The following is a 25,223-nucleotide window of genomic DNA, read 5'->3' on the forward strand; positions in this document are numbered from 1 at the left end:
CTGTTTCTAGTCTTTTAATAGATCTTAGTTCAAAACTGGATACAATATATGAATCCACTTGAATAATCATAGGGAACAGATTTCTCCTGCTAACATGTCTTAGTAGTAATGTAGTCCAGGTTCCTTCCTCCTTTAGACATTCTCCTCCTTTGACCTTCTGTTTATTTTGCATAGTGTGTGTGTACTGTCATTTGTGTACTTGTAAAACTTTATCCTAGTTTGAGTTCTGTTATCATTAATCAAATGCTAGAACATTTCATTAATGCTGTACTAGGATCAAGCCTTCCAACAATTTCTGTTGTTGCCTTAATCAGTCCATCATAGCTAAACTCTTCATCTTCCTTTCCCAGCATTTTCTAAATCCTCATGACAGTACAGAAAGATTTTTTCTTTCCATTTCACAGGGCACCTTTCAGCAGATGTGGATTTCCAAACAAGAATATGAAGAAGGAGGGAAGCAGTGTGTAGAACGGAAATGCCCTTGAGAAGAGTTCCCAAATGTCTACCTTCTTTGTCACCTTACGTTTCATAGCTTTAGTATACTCAGGAAAAGAACAACCATCTTTTGTAGAATGTTTATACATTTTTGCATATTTCAATTTCCACTTAAATTTTTTAAGGCTTTAACTGGCTCTGTAAATTAAAATAAGTTTGTGCTTTCCTTGAAATGCACTTATTCTTATTACAAGCATTTTATAATTTTGTATAAATGTCTATTTTCTCTAAATATTTTGCTTTCAGTAAAATGCTTTCCAACTCTGTTTATGGTAGAATTGCTTTTTATTGACTAGTAAAACTTACTGCCTATGTTTTCTACCTTAGGCTTTTAAAATTAAATAAAAATTACTAGCCACTCCAGAAATACTTTTTTTTTGGACTGCTGTGTTGTAACTTGCCACTTTAAGTACTAAATGTATTTATCATTATTTTGAACGGAAGTACTCACTGTTTATTAACAGTAGAATCCACAGCCCCTTCATGTCTAGTAACAACAGTAGTAAAAAGGTTACCTGAATTCCAAAATTATCTTATTGCCTTTGCTATAGCAGTTGATATCACTTTGCCACTCTAAGATACAGGCAATTAAAAGTCTGCTTAGATGTCAGAATATAAAATGGGAATTTAATCTGAACTTTATACCTGATTTTGACCACTTCCAGATTTAGCATGCCATAATAACACTTAAAACAGTCGACAGTCATTTGACTAAAAACACAAGTTATTTATAAACCACTTAATATGTATTTACTTTTGTATACAGATTGTAATCCAAGAAAAACAAAATGGTAAATTAAGAGTTCAGATATCTTAGACAAGACTTGACTTCTGGGCTTCAGAAAGATGTGGAAACTTTTCCTGAAGAAACTTTTCTTTCTTGCTTGCTAAACTTCTCTTCCTTGCTTTGATGCGGGCTTGTTTCTCAGTTCTCAGTCTAGTAAATAAAAGCATAACAGCAATTTATACAAAACTATTTCCCTGTTACTCCGTACTGTCAATATATGTCCAAATCAATCATTTAAAGACCTCAATCATGCCTATCTCTGTATTAGGTGTGTACCCCTCTCTGTATTAGGTGTGTAATGTATATTATTAAACTTGAATAATCATTGTAAACCTACACAAGTCAAAGATAAACATGAAATCAAGAGCATCTGTAACGCTACACCAATTCTTCCTATTTCCTGACTGAAAAGAGAACAGACCTGTGAGCCTCTAACAGACTGGGCTTTCTCCTTTATTTTTAGGAATAATGTAATTTTATTGAATACATTAGATATTTTAAAAATCCTGAGATACGTCCTGAGATGTTTAGAAATTCCCTAATTTCAAATAGCAGTCTAACATCGTTTCCCCACAACTGAGAGAATAAAGCCATGCTAAGAGATGATGCTTAGTGCTAGCTGGACTAGCCACTCTGGGTTTGCCTCTACCTATCGGCATCCCAGGGCATTAGGCCTTTGTGCCTCAGGTAAATTATGTTGACTTCTAAGGTCATTTTGCAATTATCAAAATTGCAAATGATAAATTCATGGATGCCTAGTCTCTACTGTACTTAAATTGAAATATAACAATACAATTAAGAGACAGGTACTGGGACTTTCCCTGGTGGCGCAGTGATTAAGAATCAGCCTGCCAATGCGGGGGACACAGGTTTGAACCCTGGTCCAGGAAGATCCCACATGCTGTGGAGCAACGAAGCCCATGTGCCACAACAACTGAGCCTGTGCTCTAGAGCCTGCAAGCCACAACTACTGAAGCCTGTGCACCTAGAGCCCGTGCTCCACAACGGGAAGCCACTGCAATAGGAAGCCCATGCACCGCAACGAAGAAGAGTAGCCCCTGCTTGCCGCAACTAGAGAAAGCCCGTGCGCAGCAACGAAAACCCAATGCAGCCAAAAATAAATAAATTTATTTTAAAAATAAAAAAAGAATTCTATATTCAGCAAAACTCATTCCAGAGTGAAGGTGAAATAAAGGCCTTTATATTAAAAAAAAAAAAAGGTACTGAATAACTACAATATGCCAGTGCTATGGGGGAGGTCACAGAAATTTGAGATAAGGGTTATATTTGGATAGAGATAAAAATACATATATAAAATATATAAGCTACTTTATAAATTAAGTATAAAGTAAGACTAAACAAAGTTGAAATCAGATTACGCATTCTATTCATCAGTCTTCACTCCAACTAAATTTTGGCCATTTAACAAAATAAACCCATGTGAAAGAATAAAGGTTTGCTATTAAGAATATTCAGAAGATCATGCTGCATGCTCTGAAGGTAAGGCTAAAGGTAGTTACAAAAAATATATTTAAGGCCTATAAAAGTGACACTGCATTCATAAATTCTCATACATTAAAGTCACGTTATTTACAGCTTCACCTATTACGGCTAAGGGACAAAAGGATCAAATTGCACATTAGGTTTGGAGACAGCGAGGAGGAGGAAAAGCCAGTGCAGTTAATTTCTTCAATTGCTTATTTCATTTCACCAAGCCCTGCAATAACGAGCTCACATTCTATGCAGCTGAAGTATCTGGACCTTCCTTTTAACAATCCAAAAAGATTTAATCATCTACTTACACAGAGACTGATGAATAGAAAGACAACAAAACTTTTGAAAGGATATACATTAAAATGTTAACAGTAGCTATTTCTGGATGGTGAAACTACATAAGACTTTAATTTCTTTTTTTATCTGATTTTTCTAGTTTTTTGACAACGAACATGTATTAGTTATATAAAAGCTTAACACAGGTCATCTGATATAAAGATACATTTTAGTACTAACGGTACTTGTGCTCACCTGATAAAACGTTCCACGTAGGGCATTGCAAAGAATCGTTTTCTATTGTATCTTTTATTTAGGTACCAAGGTATAGGCCACTGCTTGAACTTGTGCCTGCCAAGAAAACAAAAAGGTATCACCCTACAGAAAACATTTAATACATTTGCACTTTTTTACAGTTTTAGCCTTCTTTGAACTAAATATGTTTTCAATAAAATGATATGTAATTGGCCTTTTAAAGATTTTAAAATTTTTAGTTTAAATATGACACTTATAAATCCACTGCAAAATTGCAGATGTTAATATTTTGCAATGTTTGCTTCAGATCACTCTTTTAAAAATATATATATATAAAAGTTTAAAGACACAGCTTAAGTTCTCTACTTTCACAATAGCTTCTAGCTGTAAACTGGAGTGTATCATTACCAGATATATTTTGTACTTTTACTACATATATATGTGTGTACTAATTTTATATATGTACACATACACATGTATACACACACATATAATTTGAAACACTGATATTTACATGTATATGTTTTGTTTTTAAAATGTAAGTAAATTGCACCAACTGTTATAGGTATCTATCTATATCTACCTCAACATAACAAAACCTAAAAAATCATAATGCTGAGTAGGAAAAAGGGAAATTGTGAATTCATACTGTAACATTTATTTGAAAATATTTCAATTTAAAAAGTAACAGAAGGATTAATTTCAGGGCATATAACCAATCTTCTCTAAAAATGCAGAATTAATCTGTAATATCAGAAGCCTAAGTTCCAATCTCTTTGTAATTTTGCCATTTAGCATATAATTTGACAGGCAGTGCCACTGGAGCAATGAACCACACTGCTTTAAGCAGAATAGATAAAGGTACTGAATTCCCTCAGTGCATCAGGAATCCCCTCAATTCATCAGGATGATAGTCTACCACTATTTTTCAACAAGCAAGGGAAAGACACATCCAAAAAGTATTCTGACATTACTGCCACATGATTTTTTGTCAGAAAAAAATTTTTAGATGTAATACTTTGAAGAATCTCTGCATTTAAAAGGCTAATTTAAATATTTTAATATGCAACAGAAAATTAGGGAAAAGGCTTTGGAATTATAATGTTTCATTTAATAAGCTACATTGGAAAGATGATATAACTGCTTTTTTTTTTTTCTCCTGGCCATGCAACATGTGGGATCTTAGTTCCCAGACCAGGATTTGAACCGGAGCCCCCTGGATTGGAAGCGCCACATCTTAACCACTGAACCACCAGGCAAGTCCTGATGTAACTGCTTTGTTCACTACTTTAACTCCAGGAAAGTTAAAAAGCAAAAATTTTTTAACTTAATGAGAATAGCACTCTTACAGATTCTAAAATTGACACACATTCTCTCCCGTATCCTCATCCTTTCCTAACTGGCCTCAATTGGATTAATCCCAATAAAGTTTAGTAGAAAATAGATCAAAGTTCTTAGGCAGATGTTTTGGCAATTCCTCGCTTTTCTGTACTGGATTATACCGTTACAGACAACACAGCCGCTCTCCTAAATTTGGCTCCAAGCAGCCCCATTACTGCAAACTCCATTAAAAGAATCTACCAAATGCGTAAGCGCTATTTTGTAGTGTAATTTCAAGAGTACAGGGAAGGTCTCCAACTACCCAAAATGCCTTCCTCATCTTGCTGACTGATGACAAAAATTTTACTAAAGATGCTTCCTTTTGGTAGTTCAACCCAAATGCAAATAAACCCCTGGAAGAGAGGATACACTGCGTCTTCTCAATTACTTATACCTCAGTGTGAATGTTTACTATCACATCCTTTCCCAGCGTCTGACAGGAATTTGGAACTGGACATAGGGGACAAGATGCCACAAAGGTGGAAAGATTTAATGAAAAATAAACTTTATTTTATTCAAAATTTGGACTAGGGCCTATCCTAATGGCAATGGGAGCAAACTGAGACTGGTTCATGTGGCCTTATTCCTGGAGAACTTCTTTTTTAATAGTTCCAGGTTCTTAATGGGCAAAGAGGGTGTATCCTAAAATTAGCTTCATGGGATTTATAACCCTCTAAAATTACATGTGCATATGTAACTTTTTCCTGGGGGAAGGATCTATAACTTGCATCAAATTCTTAAAAGGTCATTTGATTCACATAAGATTAAGAACCACTATTAAAAAGAACCTATAAATAACTGAATCATGGGAATGGGATGCCTGGCTACCAGATACAGCTACCTTCATTCATATCCTGAAGTTCAAAAGGGGTTTGGGGGCCTCTTTGTATATTAGATACAGCTAATACATCTCATATTCTTAAAAGATGCTGGATGGGGAATGATGCATGGGACTTCACTCTCATCTTAGAAGAGCCACTATGTACCAGATGATTCTTCCAAAGATGTCTCTTCTCCAAGCACCAGGTCTAGCTTTTTCTTGACCAGTCTGAAGAAGTCTGAGGGCATCTTCCCTTTCCTGGACAACTTTATCTAATGCATCCATGGAATCTACTACCTGAGAAGAGAATAGAAAGATATAATTTCAACAATCACCACATGACAGAATTCCAAAGAAAGAAAACACATAATGACTATGCTACAGAAAACCTATGATGAATCTCTTTGTCAAAGAACCATTCTGTCAAATATTTCCTAAAAATCTTTCTGGCTGGGTATGCATATACATAGGTGTCTGTAATATCACTTTTTGTAATTTTTTTAAAGTTTAGTTTCATTTAAATGAAAATCTATTCAGCTCAAATTTCCATATATTACTTTTGTTTGGAGTAGGATACACTTGCATAGATTCCTTTTGGAGACCCAATTTGACTCATCATTTTAAAACTCAATGAGCTATTAAGAAGTGATTAACAGCTGCTTTTTAAATATTAAAACCTATATTTTGGCCTTAATTAATTAGTGTGTCCCTAACACTCAGATACAGATATTTTGACCTACTTGGCAGCTGTTGCTATTATAGGGAATGGAATACCAACCTATCCTGATACTAATCTCCAAAGATCCATCAAGACACAAGAAGATACCATTAGAACTTCTATTTATTTTTTATCTCTTTCTTTTAACATTTCTATTATGTTTGACATTGTACATAATAATATATTGGCTGAGCAATATAAATTTTTCAAAAATAAATATTCATACACTGGGGATTGTAATGACAGGTGAGCTAAATTTTTTCATAATTCTAAATCCTGAGAGCCATTTTTAGGTAGTGATATGTCTATTATCTTAAGCATTGTAACAGATATGAAATACTGCATATACATACTTGTTCCTTATTAAGAAACCTAAAAAGGGGAGGGGTATTAGATTATAAAGATAATTCCCCAGGTAGCTGTGGAACCTAAGAGAGATGTGAAAGCCACATATTTAGATAAACTACTTCATAACCTAAATATTGCAGCTCACACTCAGCACTTTTATGGCCTACCTGACTCAAAGCCACACTGAATCCTCACACTACTTCCTCTCAACTATATGAATTTCTACAAAACCCTTGAGAAATAAAAGATGGGTAAGAATGACAAATCCTATCTTGAAGACAGACAAACTTAGAAGAGTGAAGAGACCACACTGATCAGGGCCTAATACAAAGCTCTCTGACCCTTAGGAACTCAGTAAAGCTGGCTGTTGACTGACTACATTGAAGAGTCTGCCCAAGGTCAGGGCTGAGGTTCCTAACTGAAATCTAATGTTAGCTCACAAAGATAGAAAATAAATGGCTACCAAGTCCACAGTGTTAACATCCAATTATTCATGTTCACGCCAACAGATGAGAAAGAAAATCAAAAGTATCAATTAGATACACCCCATTCAAAAAAGCCAACTTCAAAGAGCTTTCTTTTCTAGTTTACAACTTTCCCAGAGCCAAAAGTGTCCTTACATAGTTCGGAAGCTTCAGCTTATATCTTAAATTGAGAATAATTCTTTTAAAACTTTTCTTGATAAATGTTCGTTAGTAGTATCTCACAAAGCACTGAGAAAACTGTATTTGAGGTTAGAAAAATTATAATCACTTTCAGTTTAAAAACTTTTACTATTTTAGATCCTACTAATTCAGAAAGTATAGTACATATGATTTACTGGGCTGAAGTTCACCTCTGAAATATATTTTTTAAATCAGGGAGAGGGGATAATCTATTATTGAAGTTTAAAAGTCTTATTAGAACAGCATCATTATAGCAAAAGCTTTTTCATCAAATAAACAATGTGCTACTTATAAACAGCCAATCCACCTAAAAGAGTCTCTAAATGTTTTGTAGCAATGAAAACATGTACCACCCAGATCTTAGTTTCTAAATATACCATTCTCCATTCAAAGGAATCAGGGTTCCTCTGTAAAACAGCTGATTCCAGGGTTGGGGCAGGAAAAGTACAAGATGAATCCAGAATATCTTGCTGCTCCTCATCAAAGAATGATGAGGACATGTAGGCCAGCTTGAAGAAAAACAGACTGGCCAAATCTAGAATGATGATATTAAAGGATTTTAACTCATTGAATAAAACTGGAATGCATGACTCAAGAAAGAAAAGGGAAAGGAAAGGAAAAGAAGACATGGAGAAAAGGAAAAGCCCTTTCTTACAGAAGAAAGCTAACAAATAATGTAGAATGAACAACGAAATTAGAAAATCACCATTTAGCAAACATCACAGCAGTAATCACTGATTGAGGCAAAAATCATCATAAATAGATGCTAAAACCAATGAGTCCAAGTTGGAGAGTTTAAAAGATATTTACATGATCTCAATGTAAAGAAAAATTTAGTTACTCTACAGTGGAGAAACCTGACACCAGGCTAACCAAATTACTAACACTAACAAGTTTAGTAACAGAACAAATCAACATTGCATGCCTCTTCATATGATGCACTGTGAAGAATACAGCATCACTTCTATGATATTCCTGCCAATCATCATGATTATCATGAGAAACATCACAAACCCAAATTGGCCCATCCTCTTCAACAGTGTCAATGTCATGAAACACAAAGACTGAGTAATCAGATTCAAGGAGACTCAAGAGACAACACTGAAAACACCAGCCAGGGTGAGTTTTTTTTGCTATAAAAGGACATGTTGGAATAACTAATGAAATTTCAGTAAGATCTGTAGATTATAGTATTGTATCAGTGTTAACTTCCTGATTTTGAAAACTGTACAGTAGTTATGTAAAGAAATACCCTGGGGCTTCCCTGGTGGCGCAGTGGTTGAGAATCCACCTGCCAATGCAGGAGACACGGGTTCGTGCCCGGGTCCGGGAAGATCCCACATACCGCGGAGCGGCTGGGCCCGTAAGCCATGGCCGCTGAGCCTGCGCGTCGGGAGCCTGTGCTCCGCAACGGGGGAGAGGCCACAACAGTGAGAGGCCCACGTACCGCAAAAAAAAAAAAAAAAAAAAAAAGAAATACCCTGGTTTTTTTGGCAATATACACTAAAGTAGTTATGGGTAAGGGGATATCACATATATAACTTACTCTCAAACATCAAACAGCTGAGGAAAAATGTAGTTATGTGGAGAGGAGGAAAAGAAGGATAAAGCAAACGTGGTAAAATACATAGGGAATTTGGGTGAAGGATGCCTCTTTGTATCTTTCTTGTTATTTTTCTGTAAGCCTCATGTTTTATCAAAATAAAGTTTAAAAACCCCAAAATATGATTAACTCAATTTTTATAAAGGCAGAATAACCTTCTCCATAATTAGGGTAAATAATTGGGATTTTATCCCACACCTTCTCTGACTCTCTGCAGGAATATCAGGTCCTAATGGTGGTGAGCAGTGTGGGGAAAGAAACCTGAAGCAGATGAGGTAAGGCAGCAAGACTGAAGCCATTACAAAAAGCTGGGTTCCAATCTCACTGACTACTTACTATGAAACAGAAAAAAATCAATAAAGAGCTGACCCTGAAAGCACTCTATGAAAAAAAGAAACAACCTGATAAATCTAACTAAATAAAACATAAAACCTCTACATGGAAGAAATATCTTAAACATGTACAGCCATGAAAAAAATAATGGCAGATGTTCTGCACTTACTGATACAGAAAAATCTCCAAAATACACTAGTAAATAGAAGATGCAAGTTTCAGAAGAGTATATACTATATAACCACATTTGTGTAAATAAAAATAATCAGGCACATTTCTACATGAAGAGAAAAATTCTGATGAAATTCTGATGGATAAATAGGAAACACACAGGATTGATTACCTCTAGGAATGGAAATAAAGAACCCAAGTGATTTCTTTTTTTTTTTTTTTTGCGGTACCCTGGCCTCTCCCTGTTGTGGCCTCTCCCGTTGCGGAGCACAGGCTCCGGACGCGCAGGCTCAGCAGCGGCCATGGCTCACGGGCCCAGCCACTCTGTGGCATGTGGGAATCTTCCCGGACCGGAGCACGAACCCGTGTCCCCTGCATCAGCAGGCAGACTCTCAACCACTGCGCCACCAGGGACGCCCCCAAGTGATTTCTTTTTAATGATGAAGAAAATCTAACCTAAATAATAGTTGACCTTTTCACAGTAAAGTGAACATACTTAATATTATTGAGCTACAGCAGGGGAATCAAGATGGCAGAGTAGGGGGAAGTAGAGCTCACCTCCCCCCAAAAAAACACATCAAAAATACATCTACGTGTGGAACAATTCTTACAGAAAACTAACTGGAAACTGGCAGAAGATCTCCTACACAACCAATGCTGCACAAAAGATCTCCATGTAACCAGGTAGAATGAAAAAAAAAAAAAGGCATCAGATCAGGACCCGTGCCCCTGGGAAGGATCTGTAAGGAAGAGAAGGTTCACATGGGCAGACCCTCACTCTAGGGAGGGAGTGGATCAACCCACAATCTGGGCATCCCCATCCCAGTCCTGGGGTCCTACACAAGGAGACAAGCCCCCTTGCCTGGTGAGAAATCCGCTGAGACAGACAGAAGAGCTAGAGAAGCCTAGACTCTACTTGGGAGGAGTGCACACATGCTGTCTTGCTAACAATTAGGTCTGAGAGAGCCTTGCACTGACAGCTGCTGCCTTGCTGTACTTCCCAATCCGAAAGGGCTAATGCCCCGACCTCGCTCACTCCACGCCATAGCCTGGCATGAGATCAGGGCAAAGATTCAGTCTACTTAGGCAGAGACAGACCAGGGTGCCTGGGATGTGATCTGGGCAGAGCCACAGAGACTATTATCAGTGCACACATGGGGGCAGTGTGTAGTCAGGCAGAAACTGTCAGTGGGCGCACTGGGCACTGGCCACAAGAATGCGAAGCAGCTAAGTGCTGAATCTCAGGCAGACAGGCCCAGGGCAAGAGTACCCAGATAGGCCAGGCTTGGTGTCCCAGAGAGAGCACCCTGGCTCTGCCCTCTCTGTGCAACTGAGCACTAGGTCTGGGGAAGACGGGTCCCGGAGAAGTCTGTCACAGAGGCAGCCCAGATCTCAGGCTGTAGCACAACCACCTCAATTCCTGAAGACACAATGCCCCAACCTCCACCCTACTCCATGCCACAGCCTTGCACTAGAGCTGGAACAAACACAACACAGAAAGTGATAGGACCCTGGGATGCTTCCGGACAGAACCACACAGGTGGTGCAAAGGTTTGCTGTGACCACAGGAGTCTCACTTGCTTCAGCAATCACCTCCTTTGGGGCAGGGCAAGAGAGACTAATTGAACCTGACCCTCAGGCTTCTACTCCAACAACTGGGGAGCTGACCCCACCCCTGACTGGGCAATGACAGCCACAGAGCCAAGAGGAAGCCCTGCCTCACATCCAGCACAGACTCTAGACACCAGTCACACCCCTCATCAAGAAAATAACGACGAGTACTCTTAAGAAGGACATGACTGGCATCCAAAACCAGCCCTCACACCAAAAATACTGGACACAGTCTACACAGGGACACTCCCACATAAAAACACCCCTTTAAGACCACAGTAGATAACTGTTTTTCCTAAATTCACAGAGACAGACAAAGTTTAGTAAAATGAAAAAACAGAGGAACTATTCCCAATTTAAAAAAACAAGAGAAATCCCCTGAAAGAACAAATAATAAAATAGACCTCAGCAGTCTACACACCCTTAGTTCAAAATGGAAATAGTAAAAGCAGGGACTTCCCTGGTGGCGCAGTGGTTAAGAATCCACCTGCCAATGCAGGGGACACGGGTTCGATCCCTTGTCCGGGAAGATCCCACATGCCGTGGAGCAACTAGGCCTGTGAGCCACAACTCCTAAGACCGCGCTCTAGAGCCCATGAGCCACAACTACTGAGCCCACGTGCCACAACTACTGAAGTCTGCACACCTACAGCCCATGCTCCACAACAAGAGAAGCCACTGTAATGAGAAGCCCACGCACCATGATGATGAGTAGCCCCCGCTCACCGCAACTAGAGAAAGCCCATGAGCAGCAACGAAGACCCAACACAGCCAAAAATAAATAAATAAACACATAATTTTAAATAAATAAATAAAAGCAGATAAAAATAATAAAAATAAAGATCACTATAACAAGGAACCAGAAGCTTTATAAAGATGAACCAATCAAAATTAGACAATTCAATTGCTGGTATGAAAACAAATCTAGAAGCAATGAATAGCACACTAAATGACACAGAAGGACAAATAAGTGATCTGGAAGACAGAATAATAGAAACTACCCAATCAAAATAGCAGACAGAAAGACAAATGAAAAAAATGAAAGCACCACAACAAAGAGTAGCCGCCACTCGCTGCAACTAGAGAAAGCCCTCATGCAGCAACAAAGATCCAGTACAGCCAAAAAAATTTTTTTAATTAAAAAATAAATAAATAAAAATAAATTTTAAAAAATGAAAGCAACAGACGAGATCTATGGGATACTATAAAGCACTCCAACCTACACATAACAGGGATTCCAAAAGGAGAAGAGAGAGAGAGAGAAAGGGATCAAAAATGTATTTGAAGAAATTATGGCTGAAAACTTCCCAAACCCAAAGAAGGAAACAGATATCAAGGTACAGATATCAAGGAAGCATAGGGGGTCCCAAACAAGACAAACCCAAACAGACCCACACCAAGACACATCATAATTAAAACAGCAAAAGGTAAAGATAAAGAGAAGATTCTAAAGGCAGCAAGAGAAAAACAAAAAGTCAGTTACAAGGGAACTCCCATAAAGCCAGAAGGGAGTAGCACAATATACTCAAGCCCTGAAAGGGGAAAATCCTGCAACCTAGGATACTCTACCCTGCAAGATTATCATTTAGAATAGAAAGAGAAAGAATATCTCAGACAAGCAAAAATTAAAAGAATTCAGAAATACTAAACCTACCCTAAAAGAAATATTGAAGGGTCTTCTCTAAATAGAAAAGAAGAAAGACTCTGTAAGAAAGGGAAAATCACAGTAGGAAAGGCAAATATATAAAAGGACTGAAAATCATTTAAATAAGCCAGTACATAGATTAAAAAACAATCAAAGAAATTTTGTAAAAGCAATGGTAACTACAATTAACAGCAAAAGGATAAGCATGAAGATGTAAAACAGGACACCCAAATCACAACATGTTGGGGAGGGAAGAATAAAAATGTAGATCTTTTAGAATGTGTTTGAACTTGTATGAGTATCAGCTTAAAGCAACTAGATATAGTTATGGGTCAACATACCATACTTATGGTAACCACATATCAAAAACCTACAATAGATTCACAAAAACAAAAAGAAAGGAACTCAAGGGAATTCCCTGGCGGTCCAGTGGTTAGGACTCTGTGCTTTCACTGCTTAGCGCACACGTTCAATCCTTGGCTGGGGAGCTAAGAATCCTGCAAGCCATGCAGCATGGCAAACAAAAAAAAGGAACTCAAGCATACTACAAAAGAAAATAATCAAGCCACAAAAGGAAAAACAAAAAGAAGAAATTAACAACAACAAAAAAAACCCTATAAAATAACCCCTGGAAAACAAAGATTAAAATGATAAAAAGTGCATACTAATAAATAATTACTTTAAATGTCAATGGACTAAGTGCTCCAATCAAAAGACACAGAGTGGCAGACTGGATTAAAAAACCAAGAACCTACAATATGCTGCCTGAGAGACTGACTTCAGGGTGAAAGACATAGTCTGAAAATGAGGGGATCGAAAAAGATATTTCATGCAAATGGAAATGACAAGAAAGTGGGGTAGCAATACTCCTATCAGACAAAATAGACTTTAAAACAAAGGCCATAAAGAAAGACAAAGAACACTATATAATGATAAAAGAATCAATAAAGAGGATATTACACTCGTCAACATATATGCACCCAATATAGGAGCAACTAAATATATAAAATGAATACTAACAGATGTAAAGGGAGAAATGGACAATAATACAATAATTGCAGGAGACTTTAACACCCCATTAACATCAATGGACAGATCATCCAGATAGAAAATCAATAAGGTAACAGAGGTCCTAAATGACACAACAGACCAGTTGGACTTAATTGACATATGGGATACTACATTTAAAAAAAAAACAGAATATACATGCATTCAAGCATGCATGGAACATTCTCTAGGACAGACCACATACTAGGTCACAAAACAAGCCTCAACAAATTTAAGCAGACAGAAATTATCTCAAGCATCTTTTCTGACCACAATGGTATGAAACTAGAAATGCACCACAGTGAGAAAAATGGGAAAAGAACAAACACATGGAAACTAAAGAACATGCTACAAAAAAACCAATGGGTCAAAAATGAAATCAAAGAAGGAATCAGAAAATACCTCAAGACAAAAGACAATAACCACCACTGGGATGCCACAAAAGCAGTTCTAAGAGGGAAGTTCATAACAATATAGGCCTTCCTCATGAAACAAGAAAAATCTCAAATAAACAGCCTAAACTACCACCTAAAAGAATTAGAAAAAGAGGAACAAACAAAACCCAAAGTCTGCAGAAGGAAGGAAATAATAAAGATCAAAGAGGAAATAAATAAAATAGAGATTTTTTTAAAGACCAATAAAACTAAGAGCTGGTTTTTTGAAAACATAAACAAAATTAACAAACCTTTAGCCAAGTTTACCCAGAAAAAAGGACCCAAATAAACAAAATGAGAAATGAAAGAGGAGAAATAAACAATATTACAGAAATACAAAAAATCATTAGAGAATACTATGAATAGTTATATATCAACAAATTGAAAAACCTAGAAGAAATGGACAAGTTTCTAGAAACATACAGCCTACCAAAAGTGAGTTAGGAAGAAACAGATTATTTGAAAAGACCAATCACTAGAAGTGAAATAGAATATATAATTTTAAAACTCCCTGCAAACAAGAGTCCAGGACCGACTGCTTCACTGGGGAATTCTAGCAAACATACAAATAACTTATATATTTATACCAAACCTTCTCAAACTATTCCAAAAGACTGAAGAGGTGGGAACACTCCCAAAGATATTCTATGAAGCCACCAGTAGCCTGACTGATACCAACACCAGACAAAGAGACTACAAAAAAAAAAAAAAATTACAAGTCAACACCTTTGATGAATATAGACACACAAAATTTCAATAACATATCAGCAAACTAAATCCAGCAATACTTAAAAAGGATCATACAACCATGACCACGATGGATTCACTCCAGGGTCACAAGGATGGTTCAACATAGGCAAATCAATCAATGTGATACACCACATTAACAAAAGGAAAGACAAAAAGCACATGAGCAAGCATCTCAATAGATGCACAAAAAGCATTTGACAAAATTCAACATCCATTCATGTTAAAAGCTCTCACCAAAGTGGGTAGAGAGGGAACATATCTCAACATAATAAAAGCCCTTTATGACAAACCCACAGCCAACATAATACTCAATGGTGAAAAGCTGAAAGCCTTCCTGCTAAATTCAGGAATAAACATGCCCACTCTCACCACTTCTTTTCAATGTAGTATTGGACATCCCAGCCTCAGCAATCAGAAAAGAAAAAGAGGGCTTCCCTGGTGGCACAGCGGTTGAGAATCCGCCTGCTGATGCAGGAGACACGGGTTCGTGCCCCGGTCCGGGAAGATCCCACATGCCGCGGAGCGGCCGTGAGCCATGGCCGCTGAGCCTGCGCGTCCGGAGCCTGTGCTCCGCAACGGGAGAGGCCACAACAGTGAGAGGCCCGCGTATCCCAAAAAAAAAAAAAAAAAAGAAATAAAAGGTATCCAAATTGGAAGGGAAGAAGTAACACTAACACTATCACTATTTGCATATGACATGATACTCTATATAGAGAACTCTGAAGTCTCCACACAAGAATTAATAAATGAATTCAGCAAGGTAACAGGATATAAAATTAATATACAGAAATCTGTTGCATTTTTTTATACTAACAATGAAATACCACAATGAGAAAGTTAAAAAAAAAATTTTTAATTGTGTCAAAAAAACAAAGCCTAGGAATAAACTTAACCAAGGTAAAAGACCTATACACTGAAAACTATAAAACACTGATAAAGGAAACTGAAGATGATTCAAAGAAATGAAAAGATACCTTATGCCCTTGAATTGGAAGACATAATACTGTTAAAATAGCCATACTACCCAAAGCAATCTACAGATTTAACACAACCCCTATCAAAATACTCATGACAGTTTTCACAGAACTAGAACAAATAATCCTAAAATTTATATGGAACCACAAAAGACCCAGAATTGCCAAAGCAATCCTGAGAAAAAGGAACAAAGCTGAAGGTACAACCCTTCCAAACTTCAGACTATACTACAAAACTACAGTAATCCAAACACAGTGGCATTGGTACAAAAACAGACGTATAAATCAATGGAACAGAATAGAGAGTCCAAAAATAAACCCATGCACCTACAGTCAATTAATCTATGACTTCAGACTATACTACAAAACTACAGTTATCAAAATACTATGGTACTGGCACAAAAAGAGACAGATCCATGGAACAGAATAGACAGCCCAGAAATAAACCCCCACACCTATGGTCAATTAATCTTAGACAAAGCAGGCAAGACTATACAATGGAGAAAAGAGTCTCTTCAGCAAATGGTGTTGGGAAAGCTGGACAGCCACATGTAAATCAATAAATTAGAACACTCCCTTACGCCATATGAAAAAATAAACTCAAAATGGTTTAAAGGCCTAAATATAAGACATGACACCATAAAACTCCTAGAAGAGACATAGGCAAAATGTTCTTAGACATAAATCACAGTAATATTTTCTTAGATCAGTCTCCCAAAGCAAAGGAAATAAAAGCAAAAATAAACAAATGGGACATAATCAAAATGTAGAAGCTTTTGCACAGCAAAGGAAACCATCAACATAATGAAAAGACAACATATGGAACAGGAGAAAATATTTGTAAGTGATGCAACTGACAAGAGGTTAATATCCAAAATACACAAACAGCTCATATAACTCAATATTGAAAAAACAAACAACCTAATCAAAAAATGGGCAGAAGACCTAAATAGACATTTCCCCAAAGACATACAGATGGCCAACAGCCACACGAAAAGATGCTCAACATCACTAATTATTGAAGAAATGCAAATCAAAACCAAATGAGATATCACCTCACACCAGTCAGAATGGCTATCATCAAAATGTCTACAAATAATAAATACTGGAGAGGGTGTGGAGAAAAGGGAACCCTTCTGCACTTTTGGTGGAAATGTAAACTGGTGCAGCCACTATAGAAAATTTTCCTTTAAAAACTAAAAATAGCACTACCATATGATCCAGCAATCCCACTCCTTGGTTTATTTCTGGAAAAAAGAAAAACTCAAATTTGGAAAGATACATACACCCCAATGTTCACAGCAGCACTATTTACAACAGCCAAGACATGGAAACAACTGAAGTGCCCATGAACAGACAACTGGCTTAGGAAGATGTGGTGTATATATACAAATACATAAATATATATATACACACACACAAAAAAAAAATGGAATATTACTCAGACACAATAAAGAATGAAATACTGCCATTTGCAGCAACATGGATGAACCTAGAGAATATTATACTTAGTGAAGTCAGACAGAGAAAGATCAGTATCATATGATATCATTTATATGCTGAATGTAAAAAAAAAAGATACAAATGAATCTATATACAAAACAGAAACAGACTCACAGACATAGAAAAAAAAAAAACATATGGTTACCAAAGAGGAGAGGGAGTGGGGGAAGGATAAATTCGGAATATGGAATTAACAGATAGAAACTATTATACATAAAAGAGATAAGCAACAAGGATTTACTGCACAGCACAGGGAATTATGTTCAATATCTTGTAATAACCTATATTGGAAAACAATCTAGAAAAAAATACATATATATAAAACTGAATCACTATGCTGTACACCTGAAACTAACACAATTTTATAAATTAACTATGCTTTAATTTAAAAACTGTACACTTAAAAATGGTTAAGATGATAAGTTTTATTATGGGTTTTTTACATCAATTTTTTAAAAAAGCATTAAACAAATCTGCCTTAGTTGGTGCAGAAGTACCTAAACCAGAACTAGAAATGTAAAATAGTGCAGGTACTTTAGAAAACGGTTGGGCTGTTTCCTAAAATTTCAAACACAGATTTACCAAACAACACAGCAGTTTTACTCCTAGGTATCTACCCAAGATAGATAAAAACATATGTCCACACATATGCTGGGGGCTGTAGGTAGGAATGGGAGTGACTGCAGATGGGCATAAGATTTCTTTTTGGGGTGATGGAAATGTTCTAAATTAGACAGTAGTGATAGTTGCATAACTCTGTAAATTTCCTAAAAATCAAGCAGAAATAGAAAGAAAGAAATCTACTTGCCAAGAATTATAGGAACCATACACTCACACCTTTTAGCTTTTATCCCACACTCAGCAGTCTCCAGCCTCCCACAAAGCTCACCTTTTCTAACCGCTCCGGACTTGGCATTGGCAATCTCTGCCGCTTAGCCTCCTGTTCTAGAGTTAGGAGCATGTTTCTTTCTTTCAGGAGAACATACCTATATCAAAAAACAGAGCTTGTAATGCTATTCTGTGCTTATATTAATAAAATTGTGATTTTTTGACATCAAAATTAATGATCTGTACTCAAAAGTCCTTTAGAATAATCCTTTATATAGAGCTATATCTATTCTTACTCATTTGTTCAATAAATTTTCCATGTGCCACACACTGCATTAAGTGCCAGAAGAGTTACAAAAAAGCATAAAACGTAGTCCCTACATTTCAAGTGGAGAGAGAAGATGGAAGATAAATAACACTTATTCAGTTCCTGTTATACACCAGGCAATGTGCTAAATAAGCACATTATATACATTTATTTCACTGAATTCTCACAACAATTCTGAAGTTGGAACTATTTACACATTCTAAATGAAGAAATTAAAGCTGAGAGAAGTAAGGTTTTCGGTGGCACATGGCTAAATCAAGATTCAAATCCTGAACTCCCTGGGTGGAAAACCCATTCCATTTTTAGCCCACTATGCTCCCTCCACAACTGAAATGTGGTGTGGTATACTCAGTGGTATAGACAACAACTACCAGGAGAATTAAGTGGGAGAGATGAGACATTCCTTCTGGCTAAGATAATCAACGAAAGCTTCATAGAGATGGGATATGTTAGGCTGGAAAGGAAACCAAAGCAAACACAATTAAATCACTGAAATCAAAACACTGAGGTGGTAAAGCGCAAGTGTGAGTAACTTTTGTGAATAAATAAGTTTGATTGAGAATCGGAGCTGGAAGAAAGGAAAGGAAATAAATGTGGAGGGCAAAGAAAATGAAACAAAGGAATTGGGGTACTTTTTGGTATCGAAGAAGACAATTTGGGGGGAAGGAGTGGCAGAAGATAAACTATTTGGCTTTAGTCAGGATGAATATTGAAACTGCCTTAACTGTCCCTTTAGAATAACCAACAGTAAACGTGCTTTAAAACAACGTATTTTTTTTTTACCATGAATCTGTGCTGTTTTAAACGTAACACTTCTGACACCAAATGAGTGGTTTTTCTCTCCTGACAGTAACATGTTGTCTTTTCCAACATAACTTTTCCAACTCCCTGACACTAACTACCTGAAGTCAGAGCCAGATTCCACAGATTTAAGTGTTCAGTCCCACAAGAAAGACTGCCCCCCAATTTAGATGCCAACAGCAATTTCCAGGCCTCCCACATATATCTGACTGACCAGCTACAAACTGGGGGTTCCAACAACCCTGTCCATGGGTTTGATAATTTGATAGAATAGCTCACAGAATTCAGGAAAGCACTTTACTCTCTTACTGGTTTATTATAAAGGATACAACTCAGAAACAGCCAGATGGAAGAGATGCACAGGACAAGATATGGGGAAGGGGTGCAAAGCTTCCATGCCTTCTCAAGGCACACCACCCTCCCAGAACTTCCATGTACTTACCAACTTGGAAGCTCTCCAAACCTAGTTGTTTAGGGTTTATTATGGAGGTGTCATTATGCAGGCATGATTGATTAAATCACTGGCCACTGGTGACTGAACTCGATCTCTAGTCCCTCTCCCTCCCCCAAAGTGGGGGTGGTGGTGAGGTTGAATGCTCCATCTGCTAATCACACCTTGGCCTTTCTGGCAATCAGCCTCTATCCTGAAGCTACACAACAATACCCCCCAGCCCCCACCCCCAAGAGCTGCCTGATTAGAAGACACTCGTATCACTCAGGCAATTCCAAGGGATTTAGGAGTCGTGTGTTAAGCGATCAGAGACAAAGACAAAATATATATTTCTTATTGTATCACATAAAAAAACCTGTAATATTAGTGGTTTTATAAGCATTTTACAGTTCTTTAATCTGCCATGAAAGATAACCCTTTAAATCAAGGGATAAAACTTTAAATGCCTACTACAATGCCTGGACAAATAGTAATTATGAGTGAAGGGAGCTTGGTGAAAGAACAAGATGGGTAAGAAGTGGTATGCCCTGCTCCATTTAGACCAGCCAACTGTCACCATGTAAAAATGCAGGTTCAGTGTTGCAACATCACAGGTCTGATTATTCAAGAGGAGCCAGAAATCCTTATTTTTGTGTGAAACTTCCCAATTTTTAAAACACAGTGCAGCCCAAACAAACATACCTCTGGGCTAAATATAGTAGATTAATGTGGGGGGATAGGGGGATCAAAAGGTACAAATTCCCAGTTATAAAAGGAAAAAGTCATGGGGATGTTATGTACGGCAGTGGTGACTATAGTCAATAATAATGTACTGCATATTTGAAAGTACCTCAGAAAATGGATCTTGAAAATTCTCATCACAAGGAAAAAAACTTTTTGTAACTATGTATGGTGACAGATATTAACTGGACTTATTGTGATCATTTTACAATATATACAAATATTGAACCATTACATTGGACATCTGAAACTAATACAATGTTATATCAATTATACTTCAATTTATATATGTATATATACAATGCAAATCTGTCTTAAATCCTCTCAATCCTTTCTAATTTATCAGGAGAATCTGCCAGAAAAACCTACACAAATTTCCAATTAAGTGCACCCTCCAATACTCTTCCTCAGAGCAAATAAGCTAAAGCTTCCAGACCATGCAAAAGGTAATAAAAAGGAAGAAGGCCTAAATTGACCAACTCATCCCTATTTTGCTTTATTAGTTTCCTGAAATCCTTAGTATAAAAGTGGTAGTATGACTGGTAGCAGTTACAGTAAAATTTCTAAACTCCCAACCATTTAAGAACTCTGATACACCTGTCATAATGTAATTTAACCTCTGTAGTACTTATAAAAATTTTAATGATCTTATATATCACCAACAGTACTATAAATCACTTTACTGGGGCTTCCCTGGTGGTGCAGTGGTTGAGAGTCCGCCTGCCGATGCAGGGGATACGGGTTCAGGCCCTGGTCTGGGAGGATCTCACATGCCGCGGAGTGGCTGGGCCCATGAGCCATGGCCGCTGAACCTGCGCGTCCGGAGCCTGTGCCCCACAACGGGAAAGGCCACAGCAGTGAGAGGCCCGTGTACAGCAAAAAAAAAAAAAAAAAAGGGACTAAATCACTTTACTTAATTTCTTACATCAGATAAAGTTTATACCTCATTATTATACTATAACTGCTTCAAACACTTAGATGTTAATGTACTCAGTATACTTACCAAAGTTTATGTAAATCTTCATTACTTTTGTTCCTTAATTGCTGACAGGTCCATGAAGCTCCTATTAAAATGATAAATTCATAACATGAAATAATTTTCTAGCTACATGCCCTTTGGCAAATTACTTAATCTCTCTAAACCTGTTTCCTTATCTATAAAATGTGTAATAGTTTTATTATATTATAGTACAATATATAATTAGGATTTAATTGTGATTAAATTAGATAACACATATGAAAATATTAGTAATGTGACTGGCAATAGCATTCAAAAAATGTTAATATTAGTATAGAATGTACCTTCACAGTCTAATGTCAAAATACTTAATATCATTATAAATTTTCAATTATCTCTAAAAAAATGAAATGTAAAACAAACCCCAAACCTCACTTTAGTTAATTTCAACCTACTCCTCTTCTAAACCTTTTGCCAACCTTCCAAGGAACAGTCAACTCTACTATTATACTGTCCTTCTAATCTTCTCTTATAGACATTCCCAAAGGAAATCAAAAAAGGAAACACTTAAGTAATTCCCAAACCGGATAAATAATCCCCAAATGACAGATGGTTCAATAAAATTATTTAATATAGGTCAACCCAAATATCTCACCAGATTTCACTTTTTCTTCCCCCCAATTCTTTGGGTCATCAAAAAATTCTTCCAGTCCTCTCCTAGACAATGTGGTATGAAGTAATCTACACTGGTGAAAAGATGTGACATTTGGTGTATTCTTAGTCAACAGACTAAGAGAAAACCTGCAACTGAACATATATAAACAAGTGATTCAAGTTTCACAACATTTGGATTTTATAAGCAATAAACGGAATCATTTCCTCATCTACAATGTCAAAAAAGCAACTTGGGGTTTTTGCCCAAGAAACGATAAACTCATAAAATGCTTTAGAAATTATTTTTAACATGCCATTATATATGTTGCTATCCTGTAACTTCAGAGCCAATATACTAACATAATTATATATTTTTAAAGGTATTTTTTAAAATTTATTTACTTAATTTATTTATTTTTGGCTGCATTGGGTCTTTGTTGCTATGCCCGGGCTTTCTCTAGTTGTGGTGAGCAGGGGCCACTCTTCGTCGTGGTGCACGGGCTTCCCATTGAGGTGGCCTCTCCTGTTGCAGAGCATGGGCTCCAGGCACCCAGGCCTCAGGAGTTGTGGCTCGTGGGTTCCGGAGCGCAGGCCCAGCAGTTGTGGCACACGAGCTTAGTTGCTCCACGGCATGTGGGATCTTCCCGGACCAGGGCTTGAACCCGTGTCCCCTGCCTTGGCAGGAGGATTCCCAACCACTGAGACACCAGGGAAGCCCGACATAATTATATTTTAAGGTAACATTTTTAGGTCCTTCATATGCGGCTAGTGGGCATATAAGCAGATAAAAACATTCTAAACTTTAATTTCACAACACATCAGAGACCCCAATGCTTCTTCTTTAAGCCAGTAATTCCACTGAATTTGGAAATTTCAACTAAAGAAATTATCAGAGGGACTCCCCAGGTGGTACAGTGGTTAAGACTCCAAGCTCCCAATGCAGGGGGCCTGGGTCTGGGAACTAGATCCCACATGCATGCTGCAACTAAGAGTTCACATGCCACAACCAAGGAGCCCATATAATACAATTAAGGAGCCCTCGAGCCACAATTAAGGAGCCTGCCTACCACAACTAAGACTTGATGCAACCAAATAAATAAAAAATAATTTTTTTAAAAAAAGACAAATTATCATAGATGGGAATTGATAAATCAAAGTGTCTATTGTGGTGATCATTTTGTAATGTATAAAAATATCGAATCACTATGTTGGACACCTGAAACTAATATAATATTGTAAGTCAATTATACTTTTAAAAAGTCTATTAAAGCATTATATATGATATCAAAAAGCTGATAATAATGTAAATGTGCAACTGGGGAATGGTTAAAAACATTATTGTGCATCTGTATGATAATCTATTATGCAGTAATCTAAAAGTCATGTTTATAAAGAATATTTAATGACCTGGGGAAATAACTTAAACTACAATAATGAAATGTATAACAAGTGTTGTATTCCTACCAAGAAAAATTTAACGTGAATCTAATCATGAGGAAACAATCAGACAAATCTAAATGAAGGAATATTCTAAAAAGGCCAACCTTATAAAAAATGTCAATATCATGAAAGAGAAAAAAAGGAACCATTCTGGATTAAAGAAGACTAATGATACACGACAATTAACAGGATAAATGTTCATTGACTGGGCTCTGAATTAAAAATTAAGAAAGAAAAAAAAATTCCCCAGTGTGATCATCGTAGTATTGTGGTTAAGACAGTGTTCTTGTTCTTAGAAGATACATGCTGAAGTGTCATGATGTTTGCAATTCTGACATGCTTCAAATAGTTCAGAAAAATAAAAACATGGATATAAAAAGTATAGAAAATGTGACAAAATGCTGAGGATTGGTTAACATAGGTGCAGAGTATACGGTTACTCTTTGTACTATTCTTACAATTTTCCTTTTGGTTTGAAATTTTTTAAAATAAAAAGTTGGAGAAACAAGGGTAGAACACAGAAATGCATATACGTAATTATTATCCTGATTTTATTTTAAAAGTTCATGTATGTCTATATATTCAAAGTTAAAAAGAATAGAAGAAAATCTGTTTATCTCTGAATGGTAAAACCATAATTGATGTTTACTTTCTTCTTCAAAGCACTTTACCCTATTTTCCAAAGTGTCTGTAAATGAACAGATATTCAACAGTAATGATAAAAATCCAAAACTTTTTTTAAGTAAAAATGATGATGAGATGGAAAAGACGATTGACTCAAGTTTGCTACTTTTCCAGTTACAACCCCTGAACCTCTGCAAAAAACAAACCAAAAAACTTGCTTATCTCTGAGGTTAATGTAAGTTCACCGTATCTGAGAGATGCCCAATAAATGTGCTGGATTCAAGAGCACATACATTACTTCCTTTTTTTAAAAAAATGACACACCCAACTACTTGTAAAATTTAACTCATTAAAAACAAACGCTAATAAAAGGGAGGAAATCGTACACCATAACGTCAAAAATGTTCGGTCTGTCCAGAAGACAAGCTGTCTTTCTAGAAATAATAACCAACACGTGTAGGATAGTCTTTTCTCACACCCGCAGGGCGCCTTCCGTTCATTTGGCTACTTTCATTTATTCACTCAACATTTACTGAACAATCTCTTTTTGACAGACTCTGGGAGCACACCCTCCCACCCCTTTTTTAATCTATCCAAAACTGACACAGCCTTCAGTTCCACAGCCAAAAGCTCTTCAGTGAAGTTTTTCCCAACTCACCCAGCCGAACAGAATGCTTCCGTACCTCTAGGTTTAGTTGAACAAATACTGGTTTTCTACAGACCCCACGAACTGCCTGGTCCACAGTAGGTGGCAACAAAATGTCTGAGGAAGACACAGAAATATCGCAGGTGGGGAACTTCTCCAAGGTCACTCACTACTCACGGAGGTGGGTTTGGGCCCAGCCATCCCAGCGGCCTTTCAATCCCTAAGCATTTCTCAGCATCTCGGCAACCAAACAAGATCCAAAGTTGGAGAAGTGGACAGACCTATTCCTCACATCACTTACCTTGTGCTAGCAGGGGCCTGAGGACTTAACGACCTGGAAGCCTTCAGGGCCGCCAAGACTCTTCGGCAGAAAACAGCCAAACTGGCAGCAGCCATTTTTCCGCATAAGTAAGCAAACCGCATTTCCGCCAACAATGATGTCACTTCCGGCGTCTCACGCCGAC

The 25,223-nt window shown here is 37.1% G+C and overlaps 2 protein-coding genes across 3 annotated transcripts in view; one reads left to right on the plus strand and one right to left on the minus strand.

The window, feature by feature from the left end:
- ACTL6A (actin like 6A) overlaps positions 1–1,720 on the plus strand; it is a 34,071-nt gene extending 32,351 nt beyond the window's left edge. The window contains exon 14 of the mRNA XM_059064592.2: positions 405–1,720. Coding sequence (XP_058920575.1) covers positions 405–485 — 81 coding nt within the window. The 3' untranslated portion in view covers positions 486–1,720. The remainder of the gene's footprint in view (positions 1–404) is intronic.
- On the minus strand, positions 1,202–25,193 carry MRPL47 (mitochondrial ribosomal protein L47). 2 transcript variants are annotated; one of them, XM_059064600.2, is made up of 7 exons: positions 25,061–25,193; positions 22,051–22,202; positions 21,441–21,501; positions 18,199–18,295; positions 5,674–5,804; positions 3,308–3,403; positions 1,202–1,432 (listed from the first exon to the last, which is right to left on the minus strand). In XM_059064600.2, exons 1-7 carry the CDS (start codon positions 25,180–25,182, stop codon positions 1,309–1,311), a joined length of 783 nt encoding a protein of 260 aa, XP_058920583.1. In that variant the 5' UTR covers positions 25,183–25,193; the 3' UTR covers positions 1,202–1,308. The 2 variants fall into 2 exon arrangements, with proteins under 2 accessions (XP_058920583.1, XP_066890159.1); XM_067034058.1 differs by lacking the exon at positions 22,051–22,202 and having other exon boundaries at positions 25,061–25,169.
- Between the last annotated feature and the right edge of the window lie 30 nt (positions 25,194–25,223).

The sequence above is a fragment of the Kogia breviceps genome, chromosome 5 (genome assembly GCF_026419965.1).
Source record: "Kogia breviceps isolate mKogBre1 chromosome 5, mKogBre1 haplotype 1, whole genome shotgun sequence".
Taxonomy (NCBI): Eukaryota; Metazoa; Chordata; class Mammalia; order Artiodactyla; family Physeteridae; genus Kogia; species Kogia breviceps.

Coding starts and splice junctions, on each gene's coding strand:
- MRPL47 (XM_059064600.2), bottom strand. CDS start 25,182: ATGCGGTTTGCTTACTTATGCGGAAAAATGGCTGCTGCCAGTTTGGCT. Junction 22,203..25,060: donor CAGGCCCCTGCTAGCACAAG/GTAAGTGATGTG, acceptor ATATATGTTCAG/TTGCAGGTTTTCTCTTAGTC. Junction 3,404..5,673: donor ATCTTTGGAAGAATCATCTG/GTACATAGTGGC, acceptor TTTTCTTGGCAG/GCACAAGTTCAAGCAGTGGC.